General features: G+C 37.5%; 1 protein-coding gene across 12 annotated transcripts in view; it reads right to left on the bottom strand.

Moving 5' to 3' along the window:
- The window catches only part of MPDZ (multiple PDZ domain crumbs cell polarity complex component), a 101900-nt gene extending 92619 nt beyond the window's left edge, over window positions 1–9281 (bottom strand). For all 12 annotated transcript variants that reach the window (XM_018070339.2, XM_018070340.2, XM_018070344.2 and 9 more), the window contains exons 1-3: window positions 9210–9281; window positions 8483–8649; window positions 705–926 (exon numbers count right to left, since the gene is read on the bottom strand). In XM_018070339.2, the coding sequence (XP_017925828.2) occupies window positions 705–926; window positions 8483–8649; window positions 9210–9225 (405 nt within the window). In that variant the 5' untranslated portion in view covers window positions 9226–9281. The remainder of the gene's footprint in view (window positions 1–704; window positions 927–8482; window positions 8650–9209) is intronic.
- Between the last annotated feature and the right edge of the window lie 5408 nt (window positions 9282–14689).

Raw genomic sequence — 14689 nt, 5'->3', positions numbered from 1 at the left:
AATCAGGGAAGAACAGCTAAATATACAGACTTTAAGCTTAGTAGTGACTAAAGTAGGATATGCATCTATAAAATTTTAGAGGGTACAGGTCAACTTTCAAGCAAAACTAGAAAAAGAGGAAGAATTTCAGAAAGATGAAAAAAGTAGGACTATGCAAAAGGCTCTCCATAAAAGCATTAGACTTCTCCTATCAGACTTTTTTACAGATTAATTACAACAATCCTAGAATATATGCCTGGGCATTCCCAGCTCCAGCCACTGTAGGGACTTGTACATCATTTCTGGCTGCTACAGGAAAGTAGTAAGATTACACAGCAAGGCCAAAAAGGAATTTTCCATTTAATTTCCAAGAAAGTCTAGTTGTCGTTAGTTATGCATACAAGAGGATGCTCTGACAAAGTATCTCCCCCATGCACAGAGAGGCAGTTCTACAATGTGCATAAAAAGATAATGGGATGCTGATCTGTGAGACACACACAGGCCAGCTAAGGACAGTAACTCAGCAGCGACAATGTCAAGACCACTTTTTCACCTGCTTTCTCATTTACTAATTGTTCCTCAAATTAAAAGGTTACTTTTATTTTACATAGGAAGTGAGCTCTGGTCTGCGTAATAACACAATTGCTTTTAAGTAAGCATACATGTATTTTAATCATCAGATAATCAGTAATCCACATTCTGTGGTTACTGTAAGACAAGTTTACCTGGGACATGTTTCTGATCAGCTGCTCGAAGTCATCACTAGAGGACTTTCCATTAATCTGAGGAGTAATGGATCTCATTGATGCTTCTAGCACATTAGCTGGGCTGCCATTCTGCTGAGCCAACAAATATGACTCATTAAGTGGCAAGGACCCCATGTTCACACCATGATGGAGAAGCTGAGGGAATTCATCAGTGGAATGTATGGAGGGTGCAATATTTACCTGTAAAAGATTGATGGCAACACAGATTTATAGACACAGCAAAAATCTCCTGCCTACATAAAAGCATCATAGTAAGTCAATTGATTCTTAAATGTACCTGAAATACCAATTTGCAATTTCAAAAAGACATTTTAAAAAGAAAAATTACCTTTGATATTTATAATCAATGTAAAGTTGTGAACTACCAGCATAAAACACAGAAATTGACAAGAACAATTTAAAATTGCCTAAAATTAATTTGTTCCTATCATCTTGAAGTATTCCATCACAGTGGTAGATGTAAACAAGTATTACCAAACTTTTTCTACAGTAACAGTATTAAAAAAAAACAAAACAAAACCCAAACAAATGTATCACTTATTTTACAAGAAAAAAATAAAGTATGTGTATATTAATGAAAAAAAGAAAGAAACCTCACCAGCTACATAGAAGACAAATTTCACTGGTCATGGTTTCTGCATCACAATGCACTACCAATGTGACTATCTACATGAGCTAGAATTAAATACAAAATTACTGAACAAGTCTAAAACCACCAGACCAGGCTGCTCTGAAAATCAAAACTGTACCTTTACACAGACAGACTTGACAATACCATTCTCTTAGAACAGAAAAGAAAATGAGAAATTTCTCCATTTTGCCCAGCCATAGTAAACTACCTCTTTTCAAGCAGGTCTCTGCCAACAAATGTAATGAATGGCTGCTGGCGATACAAAGCTCACCTGAGAGATGAGCAGAAACCCTCATTTGGCTGTTGTCCCGCTTGCCTGTTGACTGTCAACACGAACCATTTTACTCCACATAGATTTGCCGCATACTTGCCTGGCACACTAACCACAGTACTGAAGTTTCAAATACTTTTCATAGTTTTACAGTGCAAATTCGCTAGCATTCTGTACCACAATACAGAAGACTAGGGTTCCCCTTCCTTAAAGTCATATTTTTAAACTTCATGTATCAACAAAAATTTCAGAATTGTAAATATATTCTAAAATGTCTACTGCACCAGTCTCAACTGCTTAAGCATGTTACTTCTATTAGGTTTATCATATCATTCTCCCAACAGTCCAGTCATTAAAAGGTCAATATTGCTCTCCGTCACACAATTCCATCTCATCTGGGTACTTTAGGAAAATGCAATAAAACAAATGTCTTTAGCTGAACAACTTATGTGCCTGGGAAGACCTTCAAGTTAAAATAAAAATACTATAAGACAGCAATGGGAAAAAGCAGTTCTTAGCCTGCTCTGCTATAAAAAACTTTTAAGAGGAAAATCTGGATGTCTGGAATTCAGATATTTCCATAACATATTGATTATGTTCTGTCATCTGAGTATTTGTGAGCAGTCAATTGGGTTATGTTACAAATAAATCATAATACCTAAAAAATGTGCACGTATGCACTTTTTTAACCACATACATTCATGTCAACAAGCACATAAGGCACAGGTAGACAAGCCTTGTTTCACAACATCCAGAGACATAATCAAATTCTACCCTTCTGTGAATACAAAATTTCTCCTTATATTATATGAACAGATTTGAAACTAGTGAAGCCTATGACATACTGCATTTCTCACCTGCATGAGGCCATATGATAGGTTAATTCAATTCCACCTTCCAAATGTCCTCCATTTCAATGTATAAAAGTATATACCTGAACTTGGTCAAATATGTGCTTTATTTCTTGTTCTCCTCCACCTTCAAATCTTCTTGTAGATCCTGCTATTATAGTTCTTCCCACATAAAAATTGTCATGAGTGAAATTATCAATCCTAAAAGTATTTAACATCTAACACCACTGCAATTAACCAGTCTTAACTGTTTCTGTGTAACATTTTTACATTTCTACAATCCTACAATAGTGCTAAAAGCAAGATTTAAGTCTGTGAACAGAAAGCTAGAACCCCTTCTGCTTTACAAAGAAAGAGCCATGCAGGCAAAAAAGGACAGAAACAGAATTTTAAGCTGCAGAAGCTGACTGTAGTTGCAGACCCACTGCTCTAAGTTTATTCCATGTTACCAAACGGTGTGAAGAATGCTAACATAGAGACAATACCACCAGCTTGTGAAATCTGGATAAAAAGTCTATATCATTTCTGCCTCTAGAGTACTCCTTTACACAAAAATGTGCAGGGAGCAAGTTGCATTAGAAAAATCATGAAATGCACAAGAAGATATGTCAAGCCACAGTAATTCAAAATTATGACAATTTTAGAATAGCGTGAATGACACAAGAGGTGTTTACATCGTGATACAGTTTTTTTTTCTAATATACAATCAGACTTCCTGTAAAAACAGCAAGGGAAAAAATGGAACTACACATCAAAAATAAAAGGTTACAGAGAACAACACGTTGCCCTTACAATGAACTGTATTTTATGCCTTATCTGAATCTAAGACACTTCTTGTACCACTCAATATCCCATATAGGACAACCTTCAGTATGCAGAGGGACCTCTGGGCCCATCCTGTATTATGATCTATATATGTTCTCCTAGTACTACTTAACAGTGGATTGATTGCTTTAGGCAGGTCATTTCACTGTTTGCAATGTTCCAACAGCAGATATGATGGGCACTTTAACTTCCACCTGAACATCTGCCCAGTATCACCATATTCTTCTCTATTTAAGTTTGAAGGAGTTCTTCAATTAAGATATGACAATGTCCTTAGGGATTTATGGTTTTCTCTCTGGTAGAGAACTTGGACATTCCCATGCTAAAACAGAATCAGCTCCAGGCCAACTAATTTTTAAGTTTTACATTGTATTTTCATTGACCAAATCCTGTTCAAACTGGCAATATAGTGCTCACCTTCTCAGTTTGAAATTTCATCCCTTCTCCATACTTGTATGAGCTGGGACATCACTGTAAGCACACAGGAATCGACTGACCTCTCCCACTCCTTCCACCTTTCGAAGCACAAGATGGTAGTTGTTCATGCTTTTCTAAGACATTGTCCATAACTAAGCAATAACTCCCTTATTCTGAAGACAATGGATGGTTTTTATTTGCTTGATGGTTAAGATATCAACTGAGAAGAAGTGTTGCACACTATATATAACAGGAAAAGGAAAAAATAACCCTCCAATCCACACTAGCTTAACTAGAACTTTAAAAGCTTCCCCTCAAAACTTCAGTACAACAGCACAGTTACAACACAGTATTGAACACAACCATATCAGGAGCAACTGAGAGCAACATCTAATTTTCATCACACCTTTTTTTAAACATGGCTACATGTTCAATGAAGGATGTGCTTAGCACAGGAAGCCAATCCCATGTGAAGTGCTGTCTGACTTCTGAAAATCCAAGAAAAAAATCTTAAACTGTTAACAGAGGGAAGTTGTGTGCATGTGTATGTTCAAAAAACTCACAAGTCACAATGCCTCCTCTTCTGAAACACACATGGTTACACTTTAAAAACCATAAAAAACATTTATAACGACAGTTATAATGGTACTTAAGGTATAAATTCAGAATCCCCAGACAAATCATAAGCAGAAACGTGAGGACCACTCTCTTCCCTGACCCTCCTGAAATCCAGGCTTATAGCATGAAAAAGTTCAGAAGAACTGGTGTATATTCTTGCTAACGACAGAAGTATATGACATTCCAGGGGCAGCAAATCTTAAAATTATGGTGCTCTTGTGGTTGCATGAAATATTTTTTGTAACTTCTAAATTGCACTACTTTGCAGTAATAAATTCACCATAATTCCATCAAGAAATAGCTTTACAGCACTGTGATTGCATAAGTACCCTATGACAGAATATTGCTATGTTTTATAAACTGGCTTATGTCATTTTCCTTGATTGGCTTTCTCTGAACTGTACATAGAAATTCCAATGTGGACATAATTTGCATAAGACTAAAAGAAAAATTCATAAATACCACCGAGTATGATAAAATTTATGTTAGTCACACAGATAGATGCTAAATACAATCAAGTACTGCTTACATGCAGTTGCTCAAAATATTTTTTTAACAGTGTATCAACATTTAAAGCAATGTCCTCAACATTTCTAAGTCTCAGCTTGGACGAGAACAAATTTTCAGTGTTTCTGTGCCCCAGCCATTGAGCACCGGCCCTTGAACACTCCAAGAAGCACAGGGCAGTATTTCACCTGACTGCAAGAATCCTCAACAGCAAAAAGGTCAGCTGCAACAGCGATGCACCGGAAGACAGGAAGCGAAGCGCAAGGCAAAGGCTGCTTGAGCCCAGCACTGCGAGGTGCCCCTGGCCCTACAGAGAAAGCCTCCAAGCTCCCAGAACAGGCAGTGGCACCAGCACCCCTCTGATGACCGCACCTTTACGACTCCATCCTCAGGGTGCATGAAGCAGATCCCAAACTAGCATTTCTCATGAGCACTTCATTTCCAAACACTGAGCTAACAGGTTGTTAGTGAACAGGGAAGAATGTGAACCAAACATCTCCAGCTGTGCAAACACAGCAAGTGTTTACAGGCAATACGAGAAGACAAAATTTATCACTTCTTCCCTAAATCCTCTCTAGCACTGACACTCAGCTATCCCAGCCACTACTGTGAAGGAAAAACTATTGTCAAACTCAAGTAAAACAAAAAATCTGAGGAATGCAGCTCAGCCAAGGGAGGGTTATTTTGCTCTGGCAGAGCCCTGACTGGAATGGAAGGGGGGTGGGGGGACGTGGGGGAAGAAGAGGAGGTGGATGAGGGGAAGACAAAAAGGAAAGGAAAAGAAGCAGAAGAGGAATGCTAGCATGGTCTGAGTATTTTCTTTAAAATATTTTATAAAGAAAATAAATATTATTGAAAAGTTTAAAACATCACAATCTCTGCCTTGTTTTTCTGTTGCTTCCTTATCTTTAAACAACTAGACGGTTCTTTAACATGAGAAAACAAGCATTCACTGAAGAATAAAGGACAGAAGAAGATAGCAAAAAAACTATTTCCTTCAGTGCTCCCCAGCTCAAGTGACTAGTAAAGTCAAAACAGTAATTCTTAAAAAAAAAAACAACCCTTTGCTGTGCCTTGACTTTTCCACTTCAGTTCTTAACTTCACAATGACAGTTTTGCAGTGCAAACAAATCCTGCTTGTTAGTTTAAGAAAGGAAAAAAACCCAAACAACTTTTAACAATAAGCAGCAAAGCATCAGATTTGCTGACTTTAGCATCATGATTCCCCAACATTCAGAAAAAGCAACATACACTCAGTCCACACACTGCACAAACAGAAGGCAGGGCTTTCACTATCATCCCTATGCCTTCCAGACGCAGTGCCTCAAGCCAGGAATACATCCTACCCTCAAATTTATTGAGGCCACTACAGGCCCACAATGAAGTCTCACTGGGTGACCTGCTTCTGCTGGGATACTTGCAGGGAATTCGTATGACTTAGAAAGTAAATTGCTATTCTGGCTTCTCTGCTCCCACCCCCTCTTTCAATCTCTACTATCCTAAAAGATGGCCTTCTGATAATTTTGCAATAGTCTCATAGCTCTTTAAAAACTGATTAAAAATACAGGAGCAGCTTAAATAGACTGTCACACTTCACTTTAGGAAACAAATCCCCATTCAACTATCATTGTAGCTCATCATTAAACATAAAAAAAAATTCGCCATTCTAATCTCAGCTGGGTAGAGACCGCAACATCGCGTCATTGCACAGCTCAGCACCATGTCATCCCGACTCAAACACAGCTCTGACCACAACTGCTTGGGAAAAAACTTGTCTCCTTCCTCAATCTGGCATGGCTTGGCCAAAAAGCCTGGTCACTATTCACATGGTTTGCAGTTTTCTTTTATTCGTAGTTTAAGAGTTTCAAAAGCACAGTACCCTGTCAGTCACAAAAAGGGTGTCCTCAAAAATTAGCCTTTGAAAATACCAAGAAGTACAATTTTTTTTAACATTGATGCCTATTTCATGCTTTTATCCTTTGTCCTGTTTCAGTATGTTTTGTAAATATTTAAATAACACCAAGAAAAAACAGACAATCTCATGTTATATTACTGGGAAGAAATGATTCTACAGAGAAAATACAGGATGAAGAGCTGATACAAATCTAAGAATTCTGGAAATATACATTTACTTGTGTAAATGTTCGTATAACCGCCTATCAAAAAGGGAAGTCACATCCAAGTAGCTTCCTTGTTACAGGATACATATCCTTGTACCAGGATACGTACCATGCAACATGCGCAGGCCACTAAAGTTACTGCACAAATAAACCTGCAGAGTCAGGACAGATGGTAAAATTATTACTTGCTTTTTACAAAATATATGTTTTAAATTACCCATACGTAGTATCATTTTCTAATTTAGGCAACTGTATTTAAAAAAGATAACCATCCTTTAATTTCACAGTGAATGTCCGGAAGTGAAAATTTAATTTGTCTTTTCACCAAACTCCCATTAACGTTTCAGGCACACTTTCATTTCTCACTTTGTGTTCCCAGGGTCTGCACCACATAATTCACACAATTTCTGAATGTCACTGTTAAATTCTCATTTTCAAATAGGAGAGCAAACAAACCTTCAGGACAGGGTTTTTTCCTAGATTTTTTTTAATCGCTCCAATATCATCGATTGTCTAAATATGACATAGGCAAAATCTGAAAAACATGGTGATGAATGCAGCACTGTGGACACCATTCTAATTTATTTCTTGCCTGTGCAAAACAGCATTAGGATGATCGACAAGAAACAATAAAGGGCCATATTGTGCTCTTCTGCCACACAGTTGAAGTAGTGTGAAGACTGTGAGGAATCCTCACCACCACAGTCCGGGCAGAGACCAGACGTGGCTCCACACTGATGATAAGGTTCATGTGCAGGGTCTGCATTCTCCCACTTCAGCATTTCTGCATACCAGACAGAGCTGCCCATCTTGTGGGAGTCAAGAGGAACAACTATTTGCAGATACACAGTTGAGTCCTAATTCAATTACTGGACTAATTTTTATATTTTACAAGTTCTTATTCTGCTGACAAAAAAATTACAGTAACAATAAATAAGTCAATATAGCCATTATAGCCAACCTTTTTCTCACTCTCATTGAAAACATGCAGAAAAGTAACACTTTTACTTAGTACCCTGAGCAAGCAAAAAGGAGGTTTCTCTTTGATCTTTTATTCCTATAACAAGAAAAAATAACATCCCCATGTCCTTCTGAAATCAACATTCCACAGCCTCCCTTTTACACTATCATTTTAGCAGGGTAAGACACAAGAGGGCAATAAGAGGCTCCTAGGATAAAAGTCCTAAGACCTCATAGAAAGAATTCTCCTTTTGAATGGCAGAGACAAAATGCATTGTGTCAACCCTGCACCCGAAATCACCATTTCCCTACCCTGCACATTGTAAGTAATGAGCATATACCTAAAAATCACATATACAAACTATGGGTCTCAACAAAGCCCAGAAAAGTCAATGGGGTATGTCCCCATCAGTTCCCTGAACCTTTGCATCAGATTTTTAGTTTAAGCTATTTTATTTCACTGTTCAACCAGTAGACACATTTTTGCACCACCTTAGCAATTTTTCCCTTGCACCTGGCAAGGCTGCTTTTCCTACCTGATCTCTCAGTTGTTGAACAGAAGTCTGAAGGTTCAGAATTTGATTAAAGAGAGGACTCTGCAGTACTGATTTTAATAAGTTGAGTTTCTCCTCGTTTGCAATGTCACCTCGATTCCGAAGTTTTGCCTGTAAGCGATCCATGGCCTGGAGGGCCCGATGGGTATCTGTAGCGATAATTATTTCTAGTCAGTAGCAGTCTAGAAACAGCCATATACAAGCAGGTAACAGGTTTAAATATAACTCTCTTTACTGTTCAAACTACAGAGGACTTGAATGGTTCAGTTCTCAATAAAAATCCCAGTCCAAACATGTCTAATGAAGCAGGAAGTCAGAGGCAGAGCACAAAACAGAAGCCAATAAAAATCACATTTTTGTACACCAAGAACTGGTTTACAAAAGTGAAAGAGCTTTCATTAAAATTCAGTTACAGGAACTGTGGCTACAAACTATTGTAAATAAATAGTGACATAAAGAGTCATTTTCATGTCTTTCAGGCAAAGATTAAAACAACCAAATGAAGACAACAGGCTAAAAATTAAATACACTACACAAATGATGGTACACCTTCTGTTTTCAAATACAAAAACCCAAACACAACACAAATTTTTAATCAGAAGAGATAATTTTCTCAAAATCTCTCTCAGCAGTTTATACCAATGACCCAAATCTATCTACGCACTTGATTTGGCCCCAAAAATACTGTGATACAAATGAAGAAAATTACCAATTGTTTCCAACATCTTTTTTTCTTCTCAGCTTCTATTTCAGCGTTGGTAAGAGATAGAAAATATATCCCTGAAAAATAACAGAAAGGGAAAAAAAGTCACATTTATAGAAGTGTTAAGCTCTGATGGAGAAGAAAAAAGTTTGACTTTCGAAAACAAGAAACATCAAAATAACAATCCACAAAAAACATATCTCCATGGATAATTAAAATAACCTCAAAGGTGACTATATTCTGAGTTACTCTGGTGCTTAAAACCTGCCTGAAAATTGCTTTAGGAATGTACTTTGTCATATTTTCCTTTCCATATCAATGCTGCTGTCTGCATACTGCTGCACAACCTCTCCTGCAATGCTTTAAACAGAAGCTATTAATCATCGCTGTCACTGATATTTTACAGTTTCATTGCTTTCCTTTTCAGTGATTCACAAAAGACATTCCCTGCGGGATCGGTTTTCAAGCTCTATGTTGACAATTTCAGGTGCACCAGCCACAGCACATTTTTAAGCAATCTTTTTTAAAGAAAAGTCACATAAATCACAAAGTCTTCATGCTGAAGACCTGTAAGAGTCTCACATTATAGCCTCCACCATTAATACGTCTTGGAATTGAGACTCTGATCTGGATGATGGCTGACTTTTCACCAGTGTGCGTTTTCAGGCAGGAAATTCCATGCTGAGAGGAAGAAATTTGGAAATTGCTTTGTTGATTCTTTTTGTTGCTTTTGGGCGTTGTTTGGGGGGTTTTTTTCCACAGTATACCTCCAATTGCTCTGAAATTTGTAGCAATAGAACATGTTTGACGAGATGGATAGCTGAGGAGAAGTGAGGAGGTCAAGCATCATTGCAGGTGTATGAACTCATAATCTTATCCTTCAAAATCGTGCTTTTGTTTTCTTTATAATAGGAAAACCATTATAGCATCCCAACTGGAATCTGGAGAGCTTAAAAATATGCAGAACTGCGATCTCTAAGCACTCAGGAAAAGAGATTTTTTTCTTGAAACTCTGGAGAAAAAGAGAAATGGGAATGATATTGGCAGATTTCTGGGTAAGCTAGCCTACCAGGACCATTAGTTATGGAACCTGATTGTCAATCCTATACTATTTAGAGTTTATGCAGAAAAAACAAACTGAGTGGGTTTAAAATGGTCTCAAGTTCCATCAACGTGACTTCCCTAGTTTTGATATACCAGAAGCTTTGTATCAATTTTATTCATGGAATCACAGAATCATAGACTGGTTAGGGTTGGAAAGAACCTTAGAGATCATCTTGTTCCAAGCCCTCTGCCACGGGTAGGGAACCTTGCACTAGACCTGGTTAGTCAGAGCTCCATCCAGCCTGGTCTTGAACACTTCCAGCAATGGGAGCATTCAGAACTTCTCTGAAGATTGCTTTTGAATTTGCCAAAACATTGGTATAGAATCAGGACAACATACCACTTAGCGACAAACATTCAAATCCCTTAAACCTGATTTTGTCAAAGTAATCTTATTCCATGATCCAATAGAATCCAATAGAATATCAGTAACAAATAAAAATAAGCCTTTATGAATTTGTTTTCTCACTTGGCAAGGGAAATCCCAGCACATGACTGCCAGATCTCAAAACCTGAAAGTGTCTTGTTTTTTCACCCTGTCACTCTATAAAACAAGACAAAATTAAGTCTATTTTATATGGAAAGGGCTGGATGAGATTATTTAAATATTATGAAGGAAGCTGGCTTCCCCAAATCTTAATCAACCAAAGCTCATTTTTAGATTAACAAACTACTGTCACTTCTATTCAGAGTCCCTATTTACAAGTTTACATTTATGTCACATTCATAAGTGTCTTTCTCAGTGGCGATACCAATCAAAGCAGTTCTTTCCTGTTTCACTGTTCCAGTTCTTTCTCTATAGCTATTCTTGGGGCTCTGTAGCAGATCCAACCACAAAAGTGTGTAAAAAAATAGATATCGAGTATTTTTCAGTCATTTTAGTGTCATGATCCTGTTTATCACAGCACTATACACACAAGCACATAGCATTATATGTTCAACAGATGAAACTACTCAGGAAAAATAAAGGGTTACTGTTCTGCTTCAGCTCCACAAGAACCTCAAGAAGAGATGCAGCTGTAAAATGTCCCTGTCTTTTGGAATAGCCGGATATTGCTTTATACCATAACTCTATTTGTCAAAAATCTCATTCTTGCCATGCAGTGAAAGGCATATTTTACAAGCGACAGCAGAGAAGGTCACCACTGTGTTCAGGTAACCCTGAAGGTATGAACTCTGATGACTTATAGTGAAAGATTTCCAAAAGCAGACTCAGGTCCTAAACATACTCTACAGATTGAGATGATGGTATCTAATTTGCAATGAAAAGAAGTCCTTAGCTCTGCTAATACACTCATTACCTACTTTCTCTTTACCTCATGCTTTAGAGAGAGAAATTAATACTGCTCCAGTGCTACGCTAGCATCAGCAAATCCATTTTTAACTCTCAGTTTATTTGTGTTTACATTAGCAGGAAATCCCTCCCCAGATGGCCAGCTTAATGCTTTTGTTGACTACAGCAATAAGCATGAGCAAGACAAAAATTGTTGTCAGGATGTTTTCCCTCAGGACACCTCTGAGGCAGATGCAATGTGCTGAGGAACACCAGCGTTTCTACGCATTGCAGGCCCAGATGACCCCTGTTCTCTCTGCCTGCACTCTGAAATGGCAAAAACCCACGACTGTGCTCCTGCTGTGCCACATCCATGCTAACAAGTGGGATCTGTCAGCACCGGCTTAGTGGCACATTAACATATTGAAAGTACAGGAGAAGCAACCACACATCTGTCCAAAATGCACCACTGAAACACATCCATAAGCAACACCACCCACTGCAGGCTGCCCCGGCCTCTAAACCAACTTTTGCTTCTAGGTATTCTAGAAATAATGTGCTAGGGAGAAGTAGAGAGGCATGCATGATGACTTGCTGACAGGTGTAAGTCTATCATTTGCTATGGTGAATATTTTTATAATGCCATCACAGACTTCTACATGTACAATGGGAAGATTTGTTCTGATTTTCTCATTTTGCAAACTCCTGGCAATTTGTATCACAGGAACCTGAAGCCAAAACTAGCCTTTCTATACATCATACCATACTGCTCATGCCTCAAAGAGCTTACTAGCTTAACTCAAAGTAGATTTAACTATTTTTGTATTTCAGTGTTAAAGTTCATTAATCTCTTCACAGTAATAAGGACACAGACTGTCTGAGTTAGACTTTTTTGACTGGCAACTCAAAGAAATGCTGCTAAGGAAATAGCAAGTTAAATTTACTTTCAAGTTTTAAAAGCACAGATACTTGAAAGTTATGACTTAAAAAAAAAAAGCAAATAAAAAACCCTCTCCACCTTCTATTTTTCCTTCTGTTTTAGAACACTAAAGTAGGAAACACAAGGAATTTTAGACAGGCACGTGGTGACAAACATGGTCTTCTCTCTAAGTATAAATGAAAATTAAAAATGCTCCCTTTCAAACTTGCACTTTGGAAATTTGACTCTTCACATGCTAAGAAACAAAAATGTGTTATATACACATTTCTCTACTCTCTATGGTACCCTTCTTTGATAAGGTTGCTTGCCAGAAAACAGTTGGCATGTGGCAGCTCTGGTTTTCTTCTGTCCACTTCTGTAATGCTAAAATCCACAGGTGGTAGAACTTAAAAAAAACAACCTGAAATTTATTTGATCACCTCCTTTCCACTGCAGCCACACAAGACACTTAGCTAAACAGACAAAAGATTCAAGAGAAAAGAGAAAGACCTTTTTCCAGTGATTATTCTTTCACACCTGATCATTTAGTTTCTACAAAGAAACCTACTCTGTTTCATTGATAGATACTCCATCTACTATTTCACAAAGTCATTTCAGATAATACCCTGGAAACTAATGCTCATAGCAGTGGATTACCAAACATGCAATGCCAAAGATAGAAAACACAGTAATAGGCTTTGCCCTGTAGCTCCTGCATTACTTGAAGTGCTCTGAGCGTACAGAGGAAATGCCTATCTTAAGAGTGATCTCTGGGCCCAAACTTTGACATGAGATTAAAATTAAATCTGTTTCAATTAAGCAGCATGGTAACCACAACATGCATTTAATAGCTGTTAAAAAAGAGTATTTCGAAACTTCTAATCTAAATTTCAACACTTGGGTCTGGTTTTGTGTGTGCTAGAGATATCATTTAACATTTGATTTTTATCCCATGTCATTTCCCTCCCATATTTTCTGGCTATCACTCAAACAGGCATATTGTGTTAGCACTGCATGGTGCAGGAAAGGAAACCAAAACATGCAGGAAGTGGAAGATGTTAATTACTGCTAAACCTTCTGCTTTGCCTTCAGATTCCAAGAGCTCTTCCATTTTGCCCAGTTACATCCTGCACACTGGCTACTAAGCCCAGGAAGAAAACTAAGGTGGATCTCAGATTCTCTGGGGGTAGACTTGTCAAAATAAATGCAGTAGAAACTATTCAGGGTAAATTGAAAAATCTCATGTTTTCTGTGTATTTTTCTACTGTCACAAAGGCAATTTTACTCTTGCATACAGTGCTTTCTTAAGCACACTGAGAAAGCGTATGGAAATAAATGCAAGAGAACAGTGACCAACAGGGAAAACATGATAAACAAAAACAATAAGTGGAAAGGAAGAAAGAAGGGGAAAAAAGGCTAGCCTACCATTTTACTGACAGGACATGCGCTGGCCAAATTAACATCAACCACTCAGTTTCATCAGCCAAGAGACCCTAGACTGCTAGCTTCTGAATGACAAAAGAGAGAACTGATTCAAATCAAGGATTTAATACAAGCAAAATTAATGTGCACTGTTCCACAAGGAACAAAGCAGATTTCCACTGGCTATCTGGAATGTAACAGGTAAGCAAGAGAAGCCTGACATTTACATTTAAAAGCTATGCTAATGAAAATTGTTCTGAAACATTCAAAGTAGAAATAAAAAGGCAGTATTCACACAGCCTATATTAAGACTCTAAGAAGTCTGAAAAGATGTTACTAGCCTCTAGAATTTAGCAAAATGCTGGATGTATCAGAGATGTAATGGCTCTGTATGTTAGAGAAAAGTTCTGTTATAGAGTTGAACAGCTTTATGTATTTTGAAGCAACTATGAAAACAGAATTTTGAACATTCAACTATTTTTAACCTTCTGTATACAATACATTAATGTATTAAAGAAACTTAAAATCCTTTTTGATGAACTGGCAGTCTGTTCACTGTGTATAATTAATAATGTTCTGTAACACTGGAAGGAGACCTATATCAGCATAATATAAAATATCCATGTTAACTGACATGCAAGTGATAATTGCAACTGGAAAATTGGCTTAAACTATCCATAATGCTTTCACCTACTGATAAACCTGTCTGATATAGCATATTTAAAAGTGATTTGCATAGAGTATTGCAAAAACGACAACATAGTAGGT

The sequence above is a fragment of the Manacus vitellinus genome, unplaced genomic scaffold (assembly GCF_001715985.3).
Source record: "Manacus vitellinus isolate BGI_N305 unplaced genomic scaffold, ASM171598v3 scaffold_18_pilon, whole genome shotgun sequence".
Lineage (NCBI taxonomy): Eukaryota > Metazoa > Chordata > Aves > Passeriformes > Pipridae > Manacus > Manacus vitellinus.
The sequence above is the reverse complement of the archived record's forward strand: the minus strand, read 5'-3'. Positions and strand labels throughout refer to the sequence as shown.